The sequence below is a fragment of the Ursus maritimus genome, unplaced genomic scaffold (genome assembly GCF_017311325.1).
Source record: "Ursus maritimus isolate PB19 unplaced genomic scaffold, ASM1731132v1 scaffold_8, whole genome shotgun sequence".
Lineage (NCBI taxonomy): Eukaryota > Metazoa > Chordata > Mammalia > Carnivora > Ursidae > Ursus > Ursus maritimus.
This window is the reverse complement of record NW_024426996.1, coordinates 39,824,420-39,850,350: the sequence shown is the minus strand read 5'-3', so window position 1 is coordinate 39,850,350 and position 25,931 is coordinate 39,824,420. Positions and strand designations below refer to the sequence as shown.

The 25,931-nt window shown below is 39.2% G+C and overlaps 2 protein-coding genes across 6 annotated transcripts in view; both read right to left on the bottom strand.

The window, feature by feature from the left end:
- Window positions 1-1,113, bottom strand: part of CLOCK (clock circadian regulator) — a 135,302-nt gene extending 134,189 nt beyond the window's left edge. For 2 of the 5 annotated variants that reach the window (XM_040624956.1, XM_040624954.1), the window contains exon 1: window positions 963-1,113. The gene's annotated coding sequence lies outside the window, so the exon portion shown is untranslated. Of the gene's footprint in view, window positions 1-663; window positions 901-962 lie in introns of those variants that run through there. The other 3 variants (XM_040624955.1, XM_040624953.1, XM_040624957.1) reach the window with 2 other exon arrangements.
- A 7,205-nt stretch (window positions 1,114-8,318) lies between these two features.
- PDCL2 (phosducin like 2) overlaps window positions 8,319-25,931 on the bottom strand; it is a 23,138-nt gene continuing 5,525 nt past the window's right edge. Inside the window, exons 4-6 of the mRNA XM_008701526.1 lie at window positions 15,889-16,032; window positions 11,709-11,917; window positions 8,319-8,476 (exon numbers count right to left, since the gene is read on the bottom strand). Of these exons, the coding sequence (XP_008699748.1) occupies window positions 8,319-8,476; window positions 11,709-11,917; window positions 15,889-16,032 (511 nt within the window). The remainder of the gene's footprint in view (window positions 8,477-11,708; window positions 11,918-15,888; window positions 16,033-25,931) is intronic.

The window sequence follows — 25,931 nt, the reverse complement described above, 5'->3', positions numbered from 1 at the left end:
GGCGGAAAGAGATCTCGACCAGCCAGCCGCGGCGGTGACAGGGCGCGGGCAGGCGCGGGTCGCCAGAAGGAAGACCCGGCACCGAGCCGCGAGCCCTCGAACCCGCGCAGTCGCCCGAGCTGGACGCACGGAGCGGCGCGTTCCCCGGGAACCGAGCCCCGGAACCACGACCACTAACGGAACCAGCCCACGGGCGGCGGCCGCCGCTCGGACTGCGGACCGCGGCGCGCGGGCCGGGCGCCGGGAAGGCGGGGGTTCCCCGGAGGAGCTGGCCGCCCCGGCGCCCCATTGGGCGCCGCTCCAAACGTGCCCGAGTTGTGACAGGAATAAAGTGGGTCACAAGGCCTAGCGGGTCCCCAGCGAAAGCCCTCTCGGCACCGCGTCTCCGGCTTTCCCGGCCGCTGGAATCGGCCCCAGCCCGGAGGCGCGCTCCGGCCACCGGCCCTACCGTGCACCCCAATCCCGCCCCTGCCCTGCAGGTAACCCCAGCAGCCGCGGAGGGCCCCTCAACCAGGGCGACTCCACCCCAACTCCCGGGAAAAGGCACAGTAGGGCGATAGGCAAAACTTAGGCTTCAGCTCCCGCCTTCCCCTCCCCTGGCCGCCGCCCCCTGTCCCCACACGCACACCGCCCCCCGCTCCCTCCCCTTCCCCGCGCCCTCACCGTGTGGCTTGCGGCGGCTCCGGCTTCTTCCCTCCCCCACCTTGGAGTCTGGCTGCGGTGACTCGGAACCACTAACCCGGAGCGTCCAGGAGACACCGCGGCTCCCAACACAAGCAGCACCTGGGGCTGTGAGTGGCGCCCCCCACCCACCTCCAAAAAAATTCACCGCTACTGCCGCCCGCTCCTCCCCCTCCCTTCCCTTCCCCTCCTCCACCGGCACCGGGAGCACGCATGCGCCACCGCGGCAAGCCTACCGGCGGACTTCAGACCCCGGGCCCACCCGGTGGGGCGCCACTCACCGGGAGCGCGCACGCGTCGGCGGCCAGATTTCCTTCGCGCTCTCGCTCTCGGGAGTTTCCTTTTTAAGCCGGTAGCCGCAAGCCTAGTCTGTGATTGCGCTCCCTGCCGGCGCATGCGTCGTCAGTGACCCCCGCGGGCTCCGACGGCCGGCGCTCTGAATTTGCCCCTCCCCTCACTCTCCCTTTCCCCGGCGCAACCCGGTGCGCATGCGATTTGCCCCGTTAGGCAGCGCGGAGCCGCGGAGGGGATCCCGGGCGCCAAGGAGACTCCGGCTCCCTCGGGCCGTGCATTTGCGCTGTCCGCGGAGGGAAACCGGGATCTCCCCGGCGCCCCCTTCCCCGCACTCATTACTGGAAAGCCGGGGAGGCGGGACTTGGTCGGGTTGTAGGGTACTGTCGGTCGGGGGAGCGTTGGCGTTAGGTCCGGGCGGCTTTGGCTTTCGCCCATTTCGGGGAGCGAGGAGGAGGGAGAGCTTGTTGCCGGATGAGGCATCCGGGGGCCGAAAAGGGGACCCTCTCTCCTTTGAAAAGCAAATCATTTTGCCAGCACGCCAGGGAAGGTTTTCCGGGTGTTGGCAGACGGAAGGTTTTTTTCATTCTGCAGTGGCATCACTCGTGTTTCCTCTCTTGGGGCTGGGTGAGGTTGTTTGCGAAGGTGGACGTACATCCCGAGACATCTCTTCCTTCTCTCTGGAAGCACGGCTCGGGTCCCTTCTTATTGGTGGGTGGGCCTGCGGAGACCGGATATGCGCCCGGGGCTGGAGGAGGGAGGTAAAACGGGGTCAAGATGTGTTCGTTTGGAGTTTTTCACCTGGCCTTAAAGGCCTGGTGACGATGTAGTGGAAGATGGGAGATGAAGCAATGGGGATAAACCAGGACCTGATTTGCATGGCTTCCCTCGTTAGAAAAACGTGTGAATACTTCCTACTTAGCGTTAGAGGAAATTACTTCCCTTGATGCTTAAAACACTTCGTCCACATGGGAAAGCACGTTTCAGTAGTTGTAAATGATTGGGAAAGAGGTCTACACAGTTATAATTCCCAGTAATTTTCATGTTTTAATGAATGTCCTTTGGATTTAAAATAGAAGCCATCTTGTTTCAAAAAGTAAACAACCGTTTGGGCTATAAATTGCTCCCTTGGAGGTAACATTCACCTCAGTAAGCATTTAAAATTCTTGCTGGGGACGCCTGGGTGGCTCAGTCAGGTAAGCATCTGCCTTTGGCCCAGGTCATGATCCCAGGGTGTTGGGATGAGTCCCACCTGTGGCTCCTTGCTCACTGGGGAGCCTGCTTCTCCTGCCTGCTGTTCCCCCCTGCTTGTGTGCGCTTGCTCTCTCTGACAAATAATTTTTTTATGATTTTATTTATTTATTTGAGAGAGACAGCAAGAGAGAGCGCAAGCAAGAGGTGTCTGGGTGGCTCAGTCATTGGGCGTCTGCCTTCAGCTCACATCATGAACCCACGGTCCGGAGATCAAGCCCACATTGGGCTCCCTGCTCAGTGGAGAGCCTGCTTCTCTCTCTTCCTTTGCTGCTCCCCTTTGCTTGTGCTCTCTCTCGTGGTCTCTGTGAAATAAAAAAAATCTTTAAAAATTTTTTTAAAAATCCTTACTGTACACTCAGAGGAAAAAAAACATCAAAATTGAGGAACTTATCCCTCATCCTTCACCTGAGGATCTTTCTGTCAAGAGTGAGAAAAGAAAGATTTTCAGCTACTCCATTATATAGAAGGGATTTTAGTAGACATTTTTGTTCAACATTCATTCCCTATTCTGATAATTTCCTTTGGAAAACTATTCACTCAGTCCACATGGCTGTGGCAGGACTCTAGGGGCAAAGCACATTTGAGTTAACCCTCTGCCCTAGGCTGGGTTTACCAAGAAGGGTGCTCTGTCTTTGCCAAAGGATTTAAATCTGGAAAGAGGAAGGCCTGAAGCCATCTTAACACTCATGGATTATTCTGAGAAAGAAGATAACACAGAAAAAAAGGAGATTGAAAGATGGAGATTTGGCCTGGAAACACATTTGATGCCCTGAATCCAATGTGGACTAAATAACTGGAAATTTCAGTTAAATTAGTTCTTTTATGTGTTTGTTTTATTTCTTAAACCAGTGAGTGGTTTTCTGTCACTTGCTACCATGAATCCTAAGGGATGCTGGTAGCAGGAGAGGAGGCAAGGTTAATAATACGGATAAGGTTGGCTGCGGCCAGACCACAGGATTTGAATGTTTCCCCTATGACAAGGATATTTATATTCTATTCTAGAGAAAGTGATCCCTCCTCAGTTCTACATCAACTAGACTTCATATCTTCAAAAATACCTTTGCCCCTTTTAATGGTTCCATTGTCCTCTTAGTCGTTACTATCAACTCATTCATCTTTGACTCCTTCCTCTCTCACTTTCTGTATTTAATCATTTACCAAGACCTGTCGATACTCCTCTTTTTCTGCTCAGTCCTCTGCCACTGCTTGAACAGTTCCCACAGTTTGGTTCATATTTTATCTGTTCCGTATTCTCTCCAAGAAGAAAACTATCAGATGTTTCTAATAACTTTTCCAACTTCCAGATTCTACTTTTCACTAAAACATTCTGCCTCATAGTTTCAGATCCTAAATTTATGTCCCTAGCCTAAACACAATTTATATATATAATTTAAACATTGTTAATTCCTTCTCGTACACCTCGCTGTTACTTAAACTGCACATTTCCAACACTCTTTCCAACTGTTTCTCCTAGTTGATGTCTTGATAGAGACAATATAGCTTAGTTGTTAAGGGTACAAAATTGGAAACTAAACTGCTGGGATTTAAATCCCACCTCTTAATATTTCCATGACTTTGAGCAAGTTATTTCTCTGCTCTTCATTTTTCTCATCTGTAAAATGAGGATAATAGCAAACCTATCTCATTGGATAATTGAGATATAGAAAACAGGTGTAGTTGTGTACATATGTGTGTATGTAAGTTATAGTACATGGTACATAAGAGATCCCATATAAGTGTTGGCTAGTATTTTTTTTAAGTAGGCTCCACACCCAATGTGGGGCTCAAACCCATGACCCTGAGATCAAGAGTATAAGCTCTACCAACTCAGCCAGCCAGGTGCTCTTAAGTGTTGCCTATTATTAATGATACCCCTTTTGTGTAATTCTTACGTCTCTCGCTCAAATTCTTCCCCTAGTTCCTGGGTCCCATCAGTTACAAAATCCTTTGTCCTTTCATATAATACCTCTCTTATCCATCCTTTCATTGGCATACTAGTTTCACCACTATAGTTTAAAGTAAATTGGAATATAGGAAATTTAAGATATGTATAATTGAGAATATAAGGAAAGTTCGTGGGTTTTTTTTTTTAAGAAATCTCCATCGTTTAGCCAATTACTAATACTGTTTCTAGACCCTTTAAAATAAAGGGTATACAATAATATGAGGTGTTATTACAGACTTTGTAGTCAAAGGTCTGGGCTTAAATCCTGGCAAATACTAAACTAAGAGACACTGAACAAGTTAAATAATTTCTCTGAGCTTCAGAGCATTTATCTACCTGTAAAGGTAGAAGAATAAGCATCTCAGAATTGTGATGATCAAATGTAAATTATAAACTGCTACATAAAGGCTGCATGGTAAGGACGGTGGTTTTAGATGTTTACAGTTTGTTGTTGGGACCTAGGAACAGTTGAAAGGACTCATAAACTTGTAACTCCAGCCTACACCTCTCCTTTGGGCTCCATACACGCGCATCCAATTGCCTACCTGATGTCTCCTCTTGTATCTCAAGTATCTTGCATGTCCCCTTCAATCTATTCTTTTGGAAATATGAATGAAATCACATGTTCCTACTTGAAACCCTTTTGCTTCCCATTTCATTCAAATTCCTAAGCATGGTCATGATACCCTGTTTCATATAGCCCTTGCTCCATCCAATCTCCAGCCTCATGTTCTCCATTTTCTGCTTTTCCCTTAACACTCCCACCTAGAAATTTCCTTCAATTCCTTGCTAATTTCTTTCTGTTCTCTGGCATTGGCATTCTGTGCCCTTGCCTGAACCACCTTCCCACCTTTTCTTTTTTTTTTTTTTTAAAGATTTTATTTATTTATTTGACAGAGAGACAGCCAGCAAGAAAGGGAACACAAGCAGGGGGAGTGGGAGAGGAAGAAGCAGGCTCCTAGCGGAGGAGCCTGATGTGGGGCTCGATCCCATAACACCGGGATCCCGCCCTGAGCCGATGGCAGACGCTTAACGGCTGAGCCACCCAGGCACCCCTGTTCTTTTTATTAACTAACATCCCTGCCACCACATGATAAATTCCAAGAGGCAAAAACTATGTCTTTTGCCCACCACTGAATTTGCAGGATCTGTTTCAGTGCCTGAGGTGAATAAATGAATGTATGAATGAATACATGAAAGGTAAAACATGCTAGAAAGATTTTTAGGATTATATTTATATCCTAGATTATGAATGCAGGCAGCAGATTATAATCCTATCAAGCATTAATTAGCCTTAATAATGTGTTTTTTTTTTTTAAAGATTTTATTTATTTATTCGACAGAGATAGAGACAGCCAGCGAGAGAGGGAACACAAGCAGGGGGAGTGGGAGAGGAAGAAGCAGTCTCCTAGTGGAGGAGCCTGATGTGGGGCTCGATCCCGTAACGCCAGGATCACGCCCTGAGCCGAAGGCAGACGCTTAACCGCTGTGCCACCCAGGCGCCCCTTAATATAATGTGTTTTAAAGTACAAAGGGGAGATAAACTGCAATCAAATAGTGAACTATGATAACTCTTAATAACCAGAAGTGTGGAGGAAGAGTTAAAGAATGCAACACAAGATGTCTTTAAGGTGCTGCCCAAATCACCTAAGGATCTCATTAAAACAAAAATTCCAGTTCTGTTAGTCTGGGATGGGACCTGAGAGTCTGCATTTCTAACCAGCTTCCGGGAATGCTGCAAATTCCAGGACCACACTTTGACAAACAAGGCACCGTAAAGTAGGGAAGGGAATTGCCTGGTTGGCAGCAAGGAATAGAGAAAAATATTAGGTTAGGATATATGAAACACCCATTTTTTTTAATAGGTCCAAAACTGTTGAATATTGGCAATTAAAAAAAAAAAACCTTTCAAGTTTGTATCCCATTAAACAAAAATCATTAAATAAGATGGCAAATATTAAAGAATTCCTCTGCATTCTGACAACTATTTATACCCTCCTGAAATGAAAATGTGTAAATGAAACAGCATATGGAAGTAGCACTGACCTGCAATGGCAGGCGTGAGGACTTGCCGGAATAACGTGTGTTTGGGCATATGCGCACGCATGCATCATTTGAAAAAAACTGACTGGACTCACAGCCACCTAAAACTATAATATTATTTCATGCTATAATTTTATGATTTTTACAAATGTTAACATCTTTATGAACTGTTCTTGTGAATAAAAACTTACTGCCACCTGGTGGATTTGAGTTAGGAGTTAGGAGGAAAATAAATATCTTTATTCAGGTATCTTAAATACTATGATACTTCCTCTGTCAATTTTAACAAAAAAAAGAAAATAGATAAATATGTATTTACTAAAAAAAAATTACATTTAGGGGACTTTTTGCATTTGGTTTTAACTGGAGATATGATAATGTTTGTATTTATATGCATTACATGGTATTAAAGTTTCATTTTAACTTTAAAATAATGGCTTTTCATGTCCACAACTTTTATCCTATTTAGAAACATATCTACCCATTTGTTAAAGAGAATTTCAGGAGTTGGACCGGGATAGGTTATTATTTCTCTTACATGTGTGCATAATGCTATAAAAAAAGACCATCTTGTGTGACCCTCAACTTTCCCTCCCTTCGTCCCAAGATACATGTTTTCAAAAGCCCTTCTTAGCTATCTAACCCTTTGCAAAGTTAGAACACTTGGTTGTACCTTACCTAGTTAATGTAGTCAAATCTGTATTCAACTTTCCTCCTGCTTCCTCATTGTCTGCAGCCTCTATGATTCCAGTCCCACCACCCCCATGATTCCAGTCCCCGCATCCCCAAGAGCAGCAGAGTCTTTTCTTGACTCCACGTTAAACTGTCTCAATTCTTGCCAATTTATTTTTGTATTTTAATCATTTAAACATAGTCTAGATTTCTCACAAATATCAGTGAACATCCACAATCAGAATGATAGGTCATCGATACAAAGTAGAATAAAATGTTATTGAGCGACTATGACAGGCTGGATTTACCACCCTTTTCTCTAAAAGTGCTGTTCATTACTAAGCCAAGATAAAACATCCTGTAGGACTTCTGCAGTGTCCTAATATTGTATACTTTTTCATGATGAATTCCTCTGTGATTACTATCAAAACATAGGTAAGCCTCACAATATATTTTTCTTACTTCTCCTAATTTAGAAACTTTACATGTCATTACTTCTGATTCTACAGTCTATCAGTGACAGTACTTAGTAATTTAGTAATTTTCTAACTTCATAACAGAACTATTAAAAACAATAATAATGAGTGCTGGTGTTTCTTATGTACTTTTCAGAATCCTTAAATTGTGTTTTTCTATTGAGTGGTTAATTTTTTTTTTTTAAGATTTTATTCACCTATTCGACAGAGATAGAGACAGCCAGCGAGAGAGGGAACACAAGCAGGGGGAGTGGGAAAGGAAGAAGCAGGCTCATAGCGGAAGAGCCTGATGTGGGGCTCGATCCCATAACACCGGGATCACGCCCTGAGCCAAAGGCAGACACTTAACTGCTGTGCCACCCAGGCGCCCCGAGTGGTTAATTTTTTTAACAGGTGAGAGAGTTCAAGGAAAAAATGTATGGTCATAAAGTTAAGTATTTTCACTCAAGGCTCCTAAATAACAGACTTTAAAATCTATTGATATGGGGCACCTGGCTGTCTCAGTCAGTAGAGTATGTGACTCAATCTCAGGGTCATGAGTTCAAATCCCACATTGGGTGTGGAGCCTACTTAAAAAATAATAAAAATAATAAGAAAATACAAATAAAATCTATTGATGTAAATGAAATGAAATTTCATGGTCATCTTTCATTATATTCATTCATGGGCCTCTTTGGGAGTAAGCAACAAAGAGGACTTAAAATATTTGTGCTTTTATCCAACATGGGTCCAAAAAAAGGATAAACCACAGAAAAACATTAAGGGTTCAGTATAAATTCTGGATTTGTTGGAGGCAATAAATATTCTGAAATACCTGAAAGTTTCTGAAATGATATATAAGCTATAATTCTAATCTAAAAATGAAAATAAATCCATAAATTTTCTGATCTCTGATTATAAAGGCAGTGACAAAACATTCAGTATATAAATACTTTGAAGTCATTTATTAAATATTTCTATTTGGTATCATCATTATCACTGTTGGAACTATTAGTGTCGTCATAAATAGAAGTGTTTCTAATTGAAGACACCATCACATCTACAATGCCCTTTTTGGGGTTTTCTTCTAAATTAGTCTGTATTGCTCCAACTTCTGCTAGTTTCCATTCAAGTTCTGCAATAAATAACCCATAATGAAATCAGATAAAAATCTTGGAAAATGAAAATAACTCCTCATCTACATGAAACAGTAATTGATGCTAATAAAATTAATGTGTAAATGAGGATATACTTAGAACTGAGTAACAATGAAAGTACTACAATATCAAAACACATATTGGGTACAGCAAAGTTATAGGGAGAAATTATAGCTAAAATGTTTATTTTAAATTGACTGAAAATAAGTGACATAAAGGTTCAAATTAAGAAGCTAGGAAAAGAACAATAAAGTATACCCAAGAAAAGCTGAAAGAGGAATATAATGAAGACTTCACAAGAGTAGAAGAACAAAGTCAGTATAGGTGCTCAACAAAATCAAAAGCTCGTTCTTTGAAGAAACTAACAGACATACCTCAGGCAAAAATGATCACAAAAGGAAAGAAATCAATTCATAAAAATAATTTACATGGGACATAACCAAGGTAAAGATTCTAATGTGGCTATGAGACTATGAAAAACTTATACCAAGATGTGTGAAAACTTCAATGGGAAAATTTTTAACAAAAATATAAATTACCAAAATATATCTGAGAGAGAAACCAAGAGAATTGAACTGATAATCAAAAACCCCAATCCCTGTAAATTCATTCCTAAGTACTATACGGATGAACAGAACATTTATGAGGCAAATTACAAAACACACTTCCGAGGAAAATTATAAAATATGTTACAAAATGTAATGTATATATCTATGAGGAAAATCACAAAAAACATAAAAGACCAAGATAAATGATGAGATATATCTCATTCATGGATTAGAACATCTACTGTTATTGGATATAAAGTCTCCAACAAATCATCTATAAATATGATTCTAATAATCAACAGGATTTTTCATGTAAGTTGACTAATTCCAACATTTATATGAAATTTTGAAAAAGACTTGCCCTGTTGGAGACAACTAGATTGTTACAAAGCTGTAGTAATAAACACAGTGCTGTATTAATTCAGGGATAGACAAATAGTAGAGACTTCAGAAATAAATTGAAGCATTTTTGGAACCATGAAAAATGACATTAGGAAACATTAAAAACCAGTGGGGAAAACACCTCACATACATTAGGATTGCTGTTATACAAAACATACACATGCAAAGAAAACGACGAGTGTTGGTGAAGATGTGGAGAAATTGGCATTCCTATGCACTGTTGGTGGGAAGATTAGATGGGGCAGCCCCTATGCAAAACTGAATGCTGTTTCTCAGAAACTTAAAATAGAATTACTGTATGATCCAGCAATTCTACTTCTAAATATATACCCAAAAGATGGGACTAGAACAGATTAGTTGTACGTCTATGTTCATAGCAGCATAATTCACAAAAGCCAAAAGGTGGAAGCAACCCAAGTGTCCATGGACAGATGAATGGATGAACAAAATGTGGACTAAACCTAAAATGGAATATTATTCAGTCTTACAAAGGAAAGAAACTCTGACAAATGCTATAAAATGAATGAATCTTTAAAGACATTATGCTAAGTGAAATAAGCCAGTCACAAAAGGACAGATACAATATGATTCGCTTATATGAGGTATTGAGTGTAGTCAAATTCATGGAGTTGGAAAGTAGAATGGTGGTTGCCAAGACTGGAGGAGAAGGGAATGGGGAGCTATTGTTCAGTGGGTATAGAGTTGCAGTTATGCAAGATGAAAAGAGTTCTAGAGATGGACAGTGGTGATGGTTGCACAACAGTGTGAATGTACTTAATGCCACTGAACTATATACTTTAAAAATGGTTAAATAAATAAGTCCTGGGTGTGTAATGTACAGCATGGTAACTACAGTTAATAATACTGTATTATACATTTTAAAAAATGGTTAAGATAATAAATTTCATGTTATGTGTATTTTACAACAATTTAAAAAACTGTTTAAACATACAAAAACAAAAACAAAACAAAACCCCCAAAACACAGACCAGATAATACACTATTCATCACAGTGGTTGCCTGTAGGGAGACAGGAAGGGGAATAGGACTAGGAATGAAAATATAGGTAACTTTGGGGCACCTGGGTGGCTCAGCTGTTAAGCGTCTGCCTTCGGCTCAGGTCATGATCCCAGCATCCTGGGATCCAGCCCGCATCGAGCCTGCATCGAGCCTCCATCGAGCCCACACTGAGCCAGCACCTAGCCGGCACCGAGCCCCGCATTGGGCTCCCTGCTGGGCAGGAAGCCTGCTTCTCCCTCTCACACTCCCCTTGCTTGTGGTTCCCTCTCTCGCTGTCTCTCTCTGTCAAATAAATAAATAAAATCTTAAAAAAAAAAAAGAAAAAATATAGGTAACTTCAACTATATCTGTAATGTTTATTTGAACAACAAACAAATAGCTCAAGCAAACGTATAAATGTTCACATTTGTTATTTTTGGCACTAATTGATTACACGAACGTTTGCTATATCATTGTTTGTACTCTTATGTATTAATTTTTTAATTAAAAGGATGAGGTTCAATGGCTTTCACATGATGGTGTGAGAAAAATATTTTAATAATACAGATTAAAGCAGTTTCAAGAAATGACTAGATCAAGGATATGGCCTTAGAAATAGGTTAGCAAGTAAAAATTACTAAAGAAGTTAAAATTATGAAGTACTGTGCTATGAAAAAGAAAATAAAGGGAATTGATTAACTGACAAAATCAGATAGTATGTGGATAAGTGAAAAATAAATTGTATAGATAAAATATGCTAGAGAAATTTAGTAGAGAAGAGGAAGAAAAGATTATGAATTGGTCCAAAATCACATAGTGAGAGAAATGGAAACCTAGGAGAACTACAAAAGAATAGGGTATGGGAGAAAGAATAAAGAATGGTAGGGTATTTCAGGTACAAGGAACGAGCATGAGACAAAGAATAAAGGCACAAATGAATAAGGTGTTCCTGCAGTAGCAGTTGAAGAATAGTTTGGTTGGAGCAGAAACTAGAAAGCATTGAGTAATATGGTTGGATAGGTGGGCTGAAATTTTCAAGCAGAAGATTCTGTATTTTTAACTTATTTCACACAAGGAACCATTGAGGATTTAAGCAAGAAGATGTAATAAGAGTATTATTATAGGAAAATTAATCTGGAGGCATACAAGAAGAGACTAGAAGGGGGTTTTGTTTTATGGAAATAAACTTTCATGATATTTGTTAATCAATGGAAGTTTTCACCTGTGTTTTAAAAAAACATTTAAAAAATAATACCGTTACCTTCTAGCTTGAGATTGATCCCTCCACATTCTATAACGCCAATGAATTTGCCTTCTATCTGACCGTTTTTATAAACAAAAATTGTTGGTAAACAATTGTCATGGTAGTGTTGAATACAGCTATTCACGATGGCTTTAACAAATTTGGTTTCTGGAAACTTCCTTGCTAGGAGACTAAGATGCTGGTTAACCAATAGACACATTGGGATGCTAAAAAGAGAAATAGTACACAATATCTTTAAAAACAGACTACTTATCTCAGTCTAATGAAGTAAGTGAAACATCTCCATGACAAAAATATATCTTTGGATAATCTGGGGTTTTTTTTGGGGGGGGAGGGGTAGAAGGAGAGAATCTTTAAGCAGACTCCCTGCTGAGAGCAGAGCCCAATCCCTTGACCCATAAGATTAAGACCCAGCTGGAAACCAAGATATCAGAAGCTTAATCAACTGAACCACCCAGGTGCCCCTCTTTGGATATTCTTTTAATATAACAGCATATCAACTCTCATCCTCTATTGTTACCTTCAGTAATGATAAACTGCAGAGTCCTCCCATATTTATTATAAACACAATTACAGCCTGGGAGCGAAGCTTGCTACTGTGGGAATTTGATGCCTAAGGCTAACGACATCTGATTTAACATCAATTTAATCAAGTTAGTTCCCAGTTTATAGGATCCAGGAAAAACAAAACAAGACATGACACTTCTAGGGAATTCTTGGCAGTTCTGAGTTGAAACAAGAGATTCCAACTCTTTCCACTACCTTGGGCTTATTTCCACCTGAGATTATGACATCCAAAGTGTCTTATCTCAAACTTCCTTGAATTTCTTGACTCTAACATACTTCACCCACACTTTTCTTTGACATCCCACTCCATGCAGCCTCCTGTTCCCCATTATCCAGAACTATTCCCCATCATATATTTAAGGGGCACCTGATTGGCTCAGTTGGAGGAGCATGCAACTCTTGATCTTTGGGATCATGAGTTCGAGCCCCATGTTGGGATAGAGATTACTAACAATAAATAAACTTTAAAAAATTGCCTGGAAGTGTAACCAGAGCCTGCAATTCTTTCTGCTCTCTATAATTTGACTCTCAATATACCCACTCTTCAGTAAGTCCGTTTTCTCTACCACTCACTCACAGCCTTATCAAACTGTTTCAGAGCCAGTCCTTCAGTCCTTTACTTTACCCCATATTCATTTCGCATGGGAACTTTCTCTGTTTGTTATTTTGCCCTCTCTATTCCTGTTTTTTTCCATCTTCTCCACTTCCTATATATTTAAGTCACTAAATTTTTTAAAAGTTCCTTACAACTTTGTTTCTCCTTCAAATAACTACTCTCCTGTTCATAGCCCAAATAAAAAGGAAAATAACAATCTCTACGTTCTGTCCACTGCCCTTCTTGAAAGGTTTTCCCTTTTTTTGGCTTTTGTGATAACACCTTTTTTTTTTCCTGGTGCAAAAAATATGGTTTTATTAGAGCACAGGGACAAGATCCGTGGGCAGGAAGAGCTGCTGTGATAATACTTTCTATTAATTTCCTTTTTATTTCTTTGACTTTCTTCTTCTATCTATGACTCAAATGTAGATGTTCTTTGTGATTGTGTCCTGGACCCTCTTTCTCATACTAGACACATTCACTGTGCAATCTTATCCATTCTGATATCAGCACTGATGAACTTCATCTCCCCTCCTCCCTCAAAGAAAAAAAAATGTATATCTGTATATATTATACACTTGTTCTGTATGTTCTTAGTTTGGCACTCGGGCCAAAAATCTCCCTTTTCTTTACAGCATCTAGTCAGTAATCAAATCATGTTGCTTCTACTTCCTTATCTCATACCTAACCTCTCCTCTTTTTCTCGATTACCTTACTCTTCTGCTTTCTTATCTGAGCTTCATCAGATTATCCTAAGCGATCTGTTTCCAGTCTTGGTTTCCCAAATTCATCCTTGACCCTGCTGGTAAAGGGAGCTCAGCATGAAAAGCTCACTACGTCACAAATGCCCTGCCCTCAAGCTTAAAATCCTTCCGTGGCTCCTCACTGACTTCCGGTTCAAGTCTGGGCTCCTCAGTGTAGCTTTCAAGGCTCTCTGTGATCTCTCCAGCATTCTTCTCTGCCTGCTACCATATTACGCAAAGCCCTCCAAAGCAAGAGGCCGTCTTATTTCTGTATCTTTCTTCAAGCTGTATACTCCATCTAACACTCCCCATTCATCCTGTCTACTTCCTCTTTGGGGAATCTCATTTTTTGAGGCCAAGGCCAAGACCAAGAATTACATACTCTATAGAAAGTTCCATACTTCCTTCCTCCAAGGATAAAACTCACTACTCCCTCTTCAGTGCCTGCTTGTACTAAGTATAACCCGGATGTCCCCAGACCTTACTAGCATTTACAAATTGGCTTTACCAGATAAGTGGTACAGGAAAAATGGGAAATGATTCTTTTTAAGGCTTTAAACACCTCAAAAATTAATTAACAAGCATTTTAGTTACAATAACAGAAATGTCTTCTTTAATGGGACATGGTGTCCTTTCAATATTTGTGTGAGGAACTAGTGAGCTGGTAAACAGCGGGGCTCTAATTTGCATAAATTATTTTGTGCAGAGTTTCTGTGAGGACCTAAAGAGAGAAGAAATTTTTTATTCCGAGAACGAGATGAAGACAATGAGGAAACTGGCATGGCTTCTGTTCCTGGACTGGCTTGGAGCCCAGGCAGAGTAGCTGGGACCTAATACTAGAGAGATTTGTGAAACTCTGGGCGCTCGCAGTGTCTCTGTGGCACAGAGTTGGGGAAAAGTCCACTCTACGCAATTATACCAGGCTGGTAAGGTCTGGGGACATTTGGGCTATACTTAGTACAAGTAGGCACTATAAATTAACTGTTTGGGGAGCATAGGGGAGTACAAGGGAATTGTTCTGTTAAAAGAGACTTAAAAGACATGATATATCCAAATGCACTGCATAACCTTTGACTGGATCCTTTGTCAGTTATTATAAATTTTGGAATTATTACTAATTTTGTTAGGTGAGAAAACAGTATTATGGTTATAAGAAAAATGCCCTTGTATTTTGAGGATGCATGCTGAAATACTCAGAAATAAAGGTTTATGCTGTGTATAATTTACTTTGAAATGATTCTACAAATACATACACATGCACACACCTACATACAAATAAAAACACACAAAAGTGGCAAAATGTTCACTATTGAATCTACCCGGCTGCCATTTAGGGTGTTCATTTGATCATTCTTTCTACTTTTCTGCATGTTTGAAATTTTCCATAATAAGTTAAAAAAAGTTAACTGCCTAAGAGTGTTCTTTTTCTTTTTTTTTTCTTTTTAAAGTTTATTTATTTATTTAAGTAATCTCTACACCCAAATCGGGGCTCAAACTCATAACCCTGATATCAAGAGTTGAATGCTCTTCTGACTAAGCCAGCCAGGCACCCTGAAAGAATGCTATTCTTCAAAAAGTGTGACAAGTTCTTTAAATTAGACATGAAAACATAATAAAATACCTAAATCCCTGAAGCCAATTGCTCGCTACACATATGTATGTATACGTTAAAAAGAAAGCCACAAGGTCCAAGGTGGAGTCACTTGCCCCCAGGACAGCAGAGACTTAATTACAGTTTCAACCTCTCCAGGAGTGATATTTTAAACCAATCGATCTGGAATTTTCTGGTCAGTACCAAATGAGGTAATCTGTTACATGAGCTCTACATTCCCCAAAGGAAGATGAGGTGATCCATCTAATAAGAACCCCCCCCTGGAGTTTCCCCTAAGAGGTGACCTTGCCTGAAATAATCCTTTCTTTTCTTTTACTAATAACTTCCTGTCCCACCCTCCTTGCTATAAAAACCTTCCATTTTGAACAACTCCTTTGGAACGCCCCTCTACCTGCTGCATAGGATGCTGCCTGATTCATTAATCACTTAATAAAAACCAATTAGATCTTCAAATTTACTTGGCTGGATTCTGTTTTTTATATTTATATGTTTATATATTATATATGTTATATGTATGTGTATATATATATATATATATATATATGTTTTCTTTTCTTGAGTAGTCTTTGTTATATGCTTTATAAAACGTCAAAACCAGACATAAATATCTTAAAACATTAGTAGTATATTAACATTTTACAAAAATGCTATGGTAATTACCTTGATCTGTATAAATGAATTATAACTGATACATCTTTTTCTGCATTTGTGACTTCATTCACGTACTGATTTCCAGAAATTTCTCTTAATTCCCCAAATTTTTGTTTTTTCCTAAGAGCTTTCCATTCCTGTAACCGCTTTTCTCTAATTAAAAAAATGAAATGAGAAAAGAAAATTGTCATAGTCTTCAGGTCATCCCTGTATATAGTAACAATTTAGGGCCATGAATGTAATGCTAGTACATATCAAACACTTTAAAGAATGATAGAAAAACTATTAATGGTCTTATAATGCCAATTTCTCTTTTCTTTCTTTTTCTTTTTTAAGATTTTATTTATTTATTAGAGAGAGAGCACAAGCTGGGGGGAAAGGCAGAAGGAGAAGGAGAAGCAGGCTCCCTGCTGAGCAGGGACCCTGGGATCACGACAGGAGCCAAAGGCAGACACTTAACCAACTGAGCCACCCAGGGGCCCCCCACTCTCTCTTTTCATATGGGCATTTGTGTTACAGATATTGCAAAGAATAAGGAGTTAGCTATTGACTTTTAAATTTGTTTTTATTTAAGACTAGGTCTTAATCATAACTATAGAGAATTTATTTAGACATTGAGTTACTAAGACTTAGTTTTAGTTACTTCGTTACTTAGCTTAGATACTTAGACTTACTAAGGAATATACATAATAATAACATTTATTGAGTACTTACTATGTTGCCAAGCACTGTTTTAAGTGCGTTACATTAACTAACTGAACTTCATCAAGTTAGTACTATTATTATCCAGTTTACGTGCTCTTAACAATCATGCTAAGCTGACCTTCAGTCCAAAGCCTTTGCAAATATGTGTAATTACTTGTTATAAATTTATTGCAGGAAGAGAAGTGGTAGAGAAGAGTGATTACTCTAAGGTCAGACTAAACTGGGTTTAAATGCCAGCTCACACTTGGGAGCAGCATGAATTCAGACAAGTGATTTAATCTCTCTAAGCTTCAGTTCCCCAACTGTGAATGGAAATAATATTAATACCTACTTGCATAAGATCAACATGTTGGGGATAAAAGGAGATATTACATGTAGATTTCTTAGGATGGTGCCTAGTATACAATGAGCGTTCAATAAATGTTACCTAGTTATTCATCCATAGAGAACTTTGAAACTTTGTTAAACAACTCAAAATTTGCATGTTTTGATTTAGCTGTTGAATGCTTGGATTCATGAAGCAAATTCAAATGGTTTCTAACACATCTGCAAGTTTCTTAATAGTTAACTGAGTCTATATCTCTAAGTTATCTGGGAGTACATGCTCCATTCTTTCTCTGCATATTAACTATATTTTCTTATTTTCTGCATAATTAAAAAAATTTTAAGTAATCTCTATGGCCAACACGGGGCTCAAACTCAACCCCAAGATCAAGAGTCACGTGCCCTACTGACTGAGCCAGCCAGGCCCCCTGTTTTCTTATTTTCTGTATTCATGTTCTGGCATCTGGGACCTTACTGATCCTGGACAGACTGCCTCTCCTAGGACTAGGTAATTTCTAAACGTAGCAAATAACCACTGCAGAGCACATTGCTTAAAAGCAAACCAACCAATCCAGAGCCCAGTCCCTCAACCACCTCCTTTATTGGCCTGAGTCTCACTATTCCTATTCCCTAACCATTCCTGCACCAGGAATCAGACGACTGGGGACAGCTCCTACAGCCCAGAGCCTGCCAAAATTACGTGAACTAGCCCATCCTAAATCTGCTCACCCTGCATAGCTTGCCTTTTCCACGGAAATCGCAATGAAGAGTTGTGTCCATACTGTCACCTCACTTCTGCCGCTTAGTCAACCCTGGTGCTTTTTTCTATGGCCCTGCATTGCAGGGCATGCCCGCTACTCTTGAGAACAGAGTAATAACCTGTCTTTGCAATGGCAATGATCTCCCGTTCTGTTGGCATGACCATACCCGAATAAACACAAAATCCTGGGCATATTTTAGAACACTCTGTCCTTATTTCATGTATTAGAAACAGGTCAGGTAAAATCACTCACTTTACATAACCAGTAAGCCAAGCAAAATGAAGACTAGAGGAGAACGCCAAGAATAGGAATCCAAATCTAGCGCCTTTTCACAACTTTCAAACTGAGGTCCTTCAAGTTTCCCTCTATTGATCCAGATATTCAGAACTTACGGTTACTCCAAAAATTGTTCCGGAGCCCTGTTTTGTTTACTCTGAGTACTTAGCATCACTATCATTAATTCCTCCAATTTGACCTAACCACCTCACCAGCTATACCTACCAAAAATTTCAAAACGTTTTTGTTCCAGTGATGGTACCACACCCTACTTAATAGTGTGACTGTCAACTACTTCTCTTCGTCCTCTACTCCTGCACTTTCTCATTTTTCTTTGTTATTTCAGTGGACTGGGCAGGGAGAGTCACAAACACTCGAGTTAGTTTTGCCATCAGAAAGGGACATAGTGTTCAATGGCCAGCATTTTTCACCTAGCAATCATTATCAATTGGGATTCAGTCACAAAACCAGAAAGCCCTCCAGCTATTTTAAACAGGCTTAATCTAGGAGATTAAGTGTTTTATATACTTGATGTAAAGATGAAGACTCTAGGCTGAGCTACCAGGAATGACTCCCAAAACAACATTGAAAACTGGCCTGCCACGGGAATAACTTTCTCTGTTGCAATCCAGAAACGGGGGAATCTGGAACTACTGTTTCAATGTGTCCCCCTAACAGCCTACACTGGGGATCAGAAAGCCACTGTAGCAGCTATTGTCCATAGGGACTATCCCCTTTGCAAAGCCTGGAAGAAAATACTTGCAGAAGACACATCGGATGAAGAACTATTACCCAAAATATACAAAGAACTCTAAAACCTCAACAATAAGAAAACAAACTACCTTATTTGAAAATGGGCCAAAGACTTTAACAGACAACTCACCAAAGAATATACTGATGACAAGTAAGCATATGACAAGATGCTCTCCGTCTATGTCGTCAGGGAGATGCAAAGGGAAACAAGAGACAACTACGCGTCTATTACAAGGGCCAAAATTCAGAACACTGACACCAAATGATTGAGAGGATGTGGAGTAACAGGAACTCTCATTCATTGCCAGTGGGAATACAAAATGTACACCTTTTGGGAGACAGTTTGGAGGTTTCTTATATAATTAAATATACACTTACCATATGATTCATCTATCACGCTCGTTGGTATCTACCCAAAGGAGTGAAAACTATGTCTACACAAAAACCTGCACACAGGTGTTTATAGCAGCTCTAATATTATTTATCATTGCCAAAACTTGGAAGCAATCAAGATGTCTTTCAGTAAGTGAATGAATAAACCGTGGTATATCCACATAACATAGTATTAGTCCGTGCTAAAAAGAAATGAGCTGTCAAGCCATGAAAAGACACAGAGGAACCTTAAATGCATATTACTAAGTGAAAGAAACCAATCTGAGAAGGCTGCATGCTCTATGGCCCCAATTATATAACAATCTGTAAAAGGCAAGACTACAGAGACAATAGAGAGCTCAGTGGTTGCAAGGGATTGGCGGGAGAGGAGGAGGCTGGCAAATAGACAGACCCTAGAGAATTTTTAGAGCAGTGAAAATACTTTGTATGATACCATAATAATGGGTACATGTCATTATGCATTTGTCCAAGCTCACAGAAAATACCACACTAAGGGTAAACTTAGTAAAAAATGTACACTCTGGACTTTGGGTGATTATGATGTATTGATGTGGGCTCATCAACTATAGGAAATCTATCACTCTGGTGGGAGATGTTGATAATGGAGGAGACTATGCATGTGCCAGGGCAGGAGGTATATTGGAAATCTCTGCACCTTCTACTCAGTTTTGCTATGAACGTAAAACTGCTTACTCCTCAGGGCGCCTGGGTGGCTCAGTCCTTGGGTGTCTGCCTTCAGCTCAAGTCATGATCTCCGGGTCCTGGGATGGAGCCCCACATCGGGCTTCCTGCTCACTGGGGAGCCTGCTTCTCCCTCTCCCTCTGCCTGCCGCTCCCCCTGCTTGCACAATCCCTCTCTCTGTCAAACAAATAAATAAATGATAAAATCTTTTTTTAAAAAGTCTTAAAATTTTTTGTTATTTTGTTTTGGCTTTAAATGAGGAACTTGCTTTATTTAAACCACCACTATCAGGATGACAACAGAATTGTCCCTTGTTAATAACAACTTTTGAAAGACTACGGGTTCGTTGTTCCTTAGATCCCAAGTAACAACAGAGATACGAAAGTAATGCCATAAATTGGTAGCAATTAGAGTTGGGCTTTTGATATGGAATATGCAAGTGAAAGACCGTCCATATATAATATCTCTCTTTAATCTCTGTGGCAGAGATTCGTTGGGTGGCCATTGGGACAGCTTCCTCTTCCCGGGCTCATGGGAAGACTGCATTTGCCAGCTTCCCTTGTAATTAGATTAGGCCCAGGAGCCTGGATTATGGCCAACAGAACAAGAGTGAAAGTGATATGTGCATTTCTGTGACTCACCCCTGAAATGTTCTATGCTATCACTCACACTATCTCCCTAGTCCTCAAGCCTGGAGGGAAAGGATTCGACATGATGAAGAGAACCTAATGAAAAGAGCCCAAATCCCCAGTCATCCGCTGGAGGAGAGCTGCTCGGGAGAGCTGGAGGACACGCACCCTCCTGAGTGAGGAACTGTCCCTCCTGAAACCACCGCGATTCTGTAGTTGCTGTTACAGCAGCATTCATCATCTCGATAAATTCTGCTGACACAAATGATTACATCAGGATTGCTATCCTTGAACAATCCTTGAATGAACAATTATTCACTCTATGTGATTATTTTAATACACTGCTTTATTTGCCAATATGGTATTTAAGGTTTTGGCATCTATGTTTCAAAAGTGAGACTGGTCAAAAGCGATGTTTTTCAAGTGAAGGCATGTGGACAGCCTGTACGAGAATCACTCAGCTACAGCAGGTTCCACAGATGGGCATTTTCCTAGGATCCAACCCAAATTCACTGAATATTTACCTCTTGGTGCTGGTCTCAGGAATGAACATTTTTAAACTTTATATTATGGATACTTAGTAACATATACAAAGGTAAAGAGACCCCCAGATGTATGAACAGCCAATCTTCTTGCATTTCTACCCCCATTGACTTCCCATCTCAAGGGCTATTCTGAAGCAAATATAAGACATCATGTACTTTCATCTGTAAATATTTCATTGCATATCTCCAAAAGATGAGGATACTTTAAAAAATTTAACTCACATGGCATAATCACACCAAAAACAATAATATATTATGTTATATATTGTTATATATTATTGTTATATATTACATTATAATCTTATATTATTGTTATATATTATATATAGTTATATATATTGTGTATATATATATATATATAGTACATTGTATATATAATCCTTAATATATTCAGGTATTATTCAAATAATCCTATTCTAAAATACATAAAATATTCATACAATTTATCATGTTAACCATTTTTGAGTGTTCAGTGGCATTGAGTACTGTATCCACTTTTAAAAGTTTGTTTATTCAAATGAGGATCCAAATTATATTTATAAAAATGGTTGTTATATCTCTTAAATCTCATTTAATCTACAGATTCCTTTCCATCTATTTTTTCCCTAGCAATTTCGTTGTTGGAGGAAACCAGACTGCTTGTCCAAGGTTTCCCACAGTCTGCATTTTGCTGGATGCATTATCAAAAAGTCAATTCGCATGAGAAATATACATTTTTATTAACAATGTTGGGTGGTTATTTTGACCAACCAACCTAAGAATCATAAGTCTTATTTCCTGTCTTATGAGCCTTGTCTGATTGTGACAGTCAGGGTTATATTATCGATTAATATAACAATGTTTTATGCAATAGATTAGTAAGCTTTCCATCTTTATAAAAACATAAGAGATTATCTGTGCCTTGAAAATACAGAAAAATCAGCTAGAGAACAAATTTTAGGAAGCAGTCTGTCTTCTCTCTTATGCTTTTCTATCTCATATTGAGTAAATTTTGGCAATTTATATTTTCATCAAAAAATCATATTTTTAAATGATGCATATAATCATATATCAAATATTCTCTTGGTCTGACTTCTTTCATTTAGTATAATGCTTTTGAATTTCATCAAAGTTATTCTATGTATCAGTAGTTTGCTTTCTATTCTCACAGAGTAGTATTCCATTTCATGAATATACTACAATTTGTTTCTTTATTCACTTCTCATGTATTCATCATATCGATGAACTTTTAGGTTGTTTTGTTTTTAGCTGTTATGAATATTCATGTACAGTTCTTTGTTATTGACATATATCTTCAATTCTCTCAGGAATGTGATTGCTGGTTTATATGTTAAATGTATACATAACTTAGTAAGAAACTGCCAAACTGTTTTCCAGAGTGGTCATGTGAAGATTTCAGTTCCTCCATGATCTTTACATTTTAATTGTAATATAATTCATATATTAGCATGCCTTGAAGATATTGTGAGTTCAATTCCAGACCATCTCAATAAAGTGAATATCACAATAGAGTGAGTCAAATGAATTTTTTGGTTTCCCAGTGTGTATAAAAGTTATGTTTACACTATGCTGTAGTCTGTTAGGAGTGCAATAGCATTATGTCTAAAAACAACAATGTAGGGCGCCTGGGTGGCTCAGTGAGTTAAATGTCTGCCTTCGGTTCAGGTCATGATCCCAGGGTCCTGGGATGGAGCCCCGCATCAGGCTCCCTGTGCAGGGGGGAGCCTGCCTCTTCCTCTCCCTCAGCTGCTCCCCCTGCTTGTACTCACTCACTCTCTCTCTTTCTCTGTCAAATAAACAAATTAATAAACAAAATCTTTTAAAAAAATCTCAAGCCTATCTTGAAAACAAATAAAAACAACAATGTACATACCTTCATAAAATACAAATAAATAGCAAATAAGGAAATACTTTATTGCAAAAAAAATGCTAACCATCACTGAGCTTTCAGAGAGTCATACTCACTGATCACAGATCACCATAACAAGCTTAATAATAATAAAAAAGCTTGAAATATTGTGAGGATTACAAAAATGTGACAGTCCTGAAGTGAGCAAATGCTTTAGAAAAATGGCACCAAAGCCTTGCTCAAGGCAGGGTTGCCACAAACTTCCAGTTTGTAAAAAGCACAATATCTACAAAATGCAATAAAGGGAAGTGAGGCATGCCTGCACAATAAAATTCAACTACTTAAAGTTTACAAGTTAGCGATTTTTAAAAAATATTGATTACTAATTGATTTTAGAGAGCAAGAAAGAGAAAGCTCAAGCAGGGGAAGGGTGCAGAGGGAGAGGAAGACGGAGATGGAGAAGCCAACTCCCTGCTGAGCGCAGAGCAGAGCCCCAAGTGGGGCTCCCTCTTACGACCCTGAGACCATGATCTGAGACAAAGTCAAGAGTCAGATGCTCAACGGACTGAGCCACCCAGGCGCCCCCAATTCAGTGATTTTTAAAATATTCAGAAAGTTGTGCATCCATTATCACTAATTCTAGAATATTTTTACTGCCCCAAAGAAATCCAGTCTACAGTTATTCCCTATTCCCTCATCATAGACCCTAGTAGTTAATAATCTACTTTCTGTCTTTACAGATTTTCCTGTCCTGGGGCATTTCGTATAAATGGAATCATATAAAATGTGGCCTCTGTCACTGGTTACTTTCACTTAGCATAGTATTTTCGAGGTTCAATCATGTTGTAGCATGGATCAGTACCACCATTCTTTACATGGCTGAATAAAATTCCATCGTATGGATACACCGCACTTTGTCTTTCTACTACCCAGTTAGTTGATGGACATTCGAGTTCTTTGTACTTTTTGACTATTATAAATAATGCTGCTATGAACGTTCATGTACATGTATGTGTTCTGTATCTATCTATCCCAGAGTAATTTCTGGATCATATGGTAATTCTATGTTTAACATTTGAGGAAATCCGGACTGTTTTTCAAAGCAGTGCACCATTTTACATTCCCACCAGCAATGTCTGAGGGTTCCAATTTTTCCACGTGCTCACCAACTCTGTCTTCTATTATAACCAGCCTAGTGAGAATGAAGTGGTATCTCACGGTTTTGATTTGCATTTCCCTAATGACTAATTAAGTCGATCATCTTTTCATGTACTTATTCCATTTGCATATCTGCTTTGGAGAAATGTCTATTCAAGTCTTCTACATGTTTTTAAATTGTGTTGTCTTTTGTTGTTGAGTTCTAGGAATATATATTCTGGTTAGTAATCCCATATCATATATACAATTTGCAAATATTTTCTCCCATTCTGTGGGTTATCTTTTCACTCTCTTAATAGTGTCCTTTGCACAAAAGTTTTAAATTTTTATAAAGTCCAGCTTATCTATTTTTTTCTTTTTTTGCCTGTGCTTTTGGTGTCATTTCCAAGAAATCATTGCCAAATCCAATGTCATGGACATTCCTCCCCCTCCATGTTTTCTTCAAAGAGTTTTATGGTTTTAATTCTTTTTTTTTTTTTAAGATTTTATTTATTTATTTGACAGTGAGAGACAGCCAGTGAGAGAGGGAACACAAGCAGGGGGAGTGGGAGAGGGAAAAGCAGGCTTCTCAGCGGAGCAGGGAGCCCAATGCAGGGCTCGATCCCAGGACCCTGGGATCATGCCCTGGGCTGAAGGCAGATGCTTAAGGACTGAGCCACCCAGGCACCCCATATAGTTTTAATTCTTACATTTAGGTCTTTGATCCACTTTATTTTTTGTTTATGATATAAAGTAGGAGTCCAACTTTATTCTTCTACATGTAGAAATCCAGTTTTCCCAGTACCATTTGTTGAAAAGATCGAATGGTTTTGGCACCTTGTTGAAAATCATTTGACTATATATATATATATATATGTGAGGATTTCTTTCTAGGCTTCCTATTCTATTCTATTGGTCTGTAAGTCTATCCTTATGTCACTGTTACATTGTTTTGATTACTGTCACTTTGTAATAAGTTTTAAAATCATGAAGTTTGAGTCCTCCAACTTTGTTCTTTCTCAAGATTTCTTTGGTTTTCAGGACATGGATTATGTTTCTTTGTTTTCATTTTGCCAATTTCCGCTCGTAATTGGAGATCAATTGGATTAATCTAAAATACACTTAAACCATGCAGTGTTAAGTGCCTGACATGAAGCTTCTGATCGTTGAGGCATCCATTTCAAAAGATATCCATCTTGAAAAATATATTGCCAGCTGTATGACACAGCTACTAGCAAAATAACCAGATAAGGAATTAGGCTGCCCCCACCCACGAAGATCCCTTGTTCAGACTTAACTTCTGCCATTTAACTCTTTTTTGTGTTTTTTATGTGCTTTTTTCCGGTAATTCTTCCATCACTGTTTTGTTTTGTTTTTGTTTTTGTTTTTTTTTGTATTTAGTTGGTTTTTATAATGTGCCATTTTAATTTGCTTCTTTTCTTTCCTTTTTTTTTTCTTTATTCTTTTAGTTTTTTCTTAGTGGTTACCTTAAGGATTAAAATTACTATCTTATAATGACCTACCGTGAATAATACCAACTTAGTTTCAATACCACACAAACACTCTGCTGGTATACACCTCCATCCTTCCCCTTTTATACTGTTATTATTACAGACTACATTGTTATATATTGTCTGTCCATTAACATCAACTTATAATTGTTGTTTTATATATTTGCCTTTTAAATCATACAGGTAAAAACAGAGTTAAGAACCAAAGTTGAGTAGTTCTTTTATATTTACTTATGTAGTTATCTTTACCTATCTTACTTACTTCTTCAGAAGGCTTTGAGTTACTGTCTAGTGCCCATTAATTTCAGCAGGAAGGACCCCTTTAGCTAATTTTTTAGGGCCATTCTAGTAGTAACAAACTCACTTAGCTTTTACCTAGGAATATCTTCATTTCTCCTTCATTCTTCTAGCATAGTTTTGACAAATGAATAATTCTCGGTTGACAGGTGTGTGTGTGTGTGTGTGTGTGTGTGTGTGTGTGTGTGTG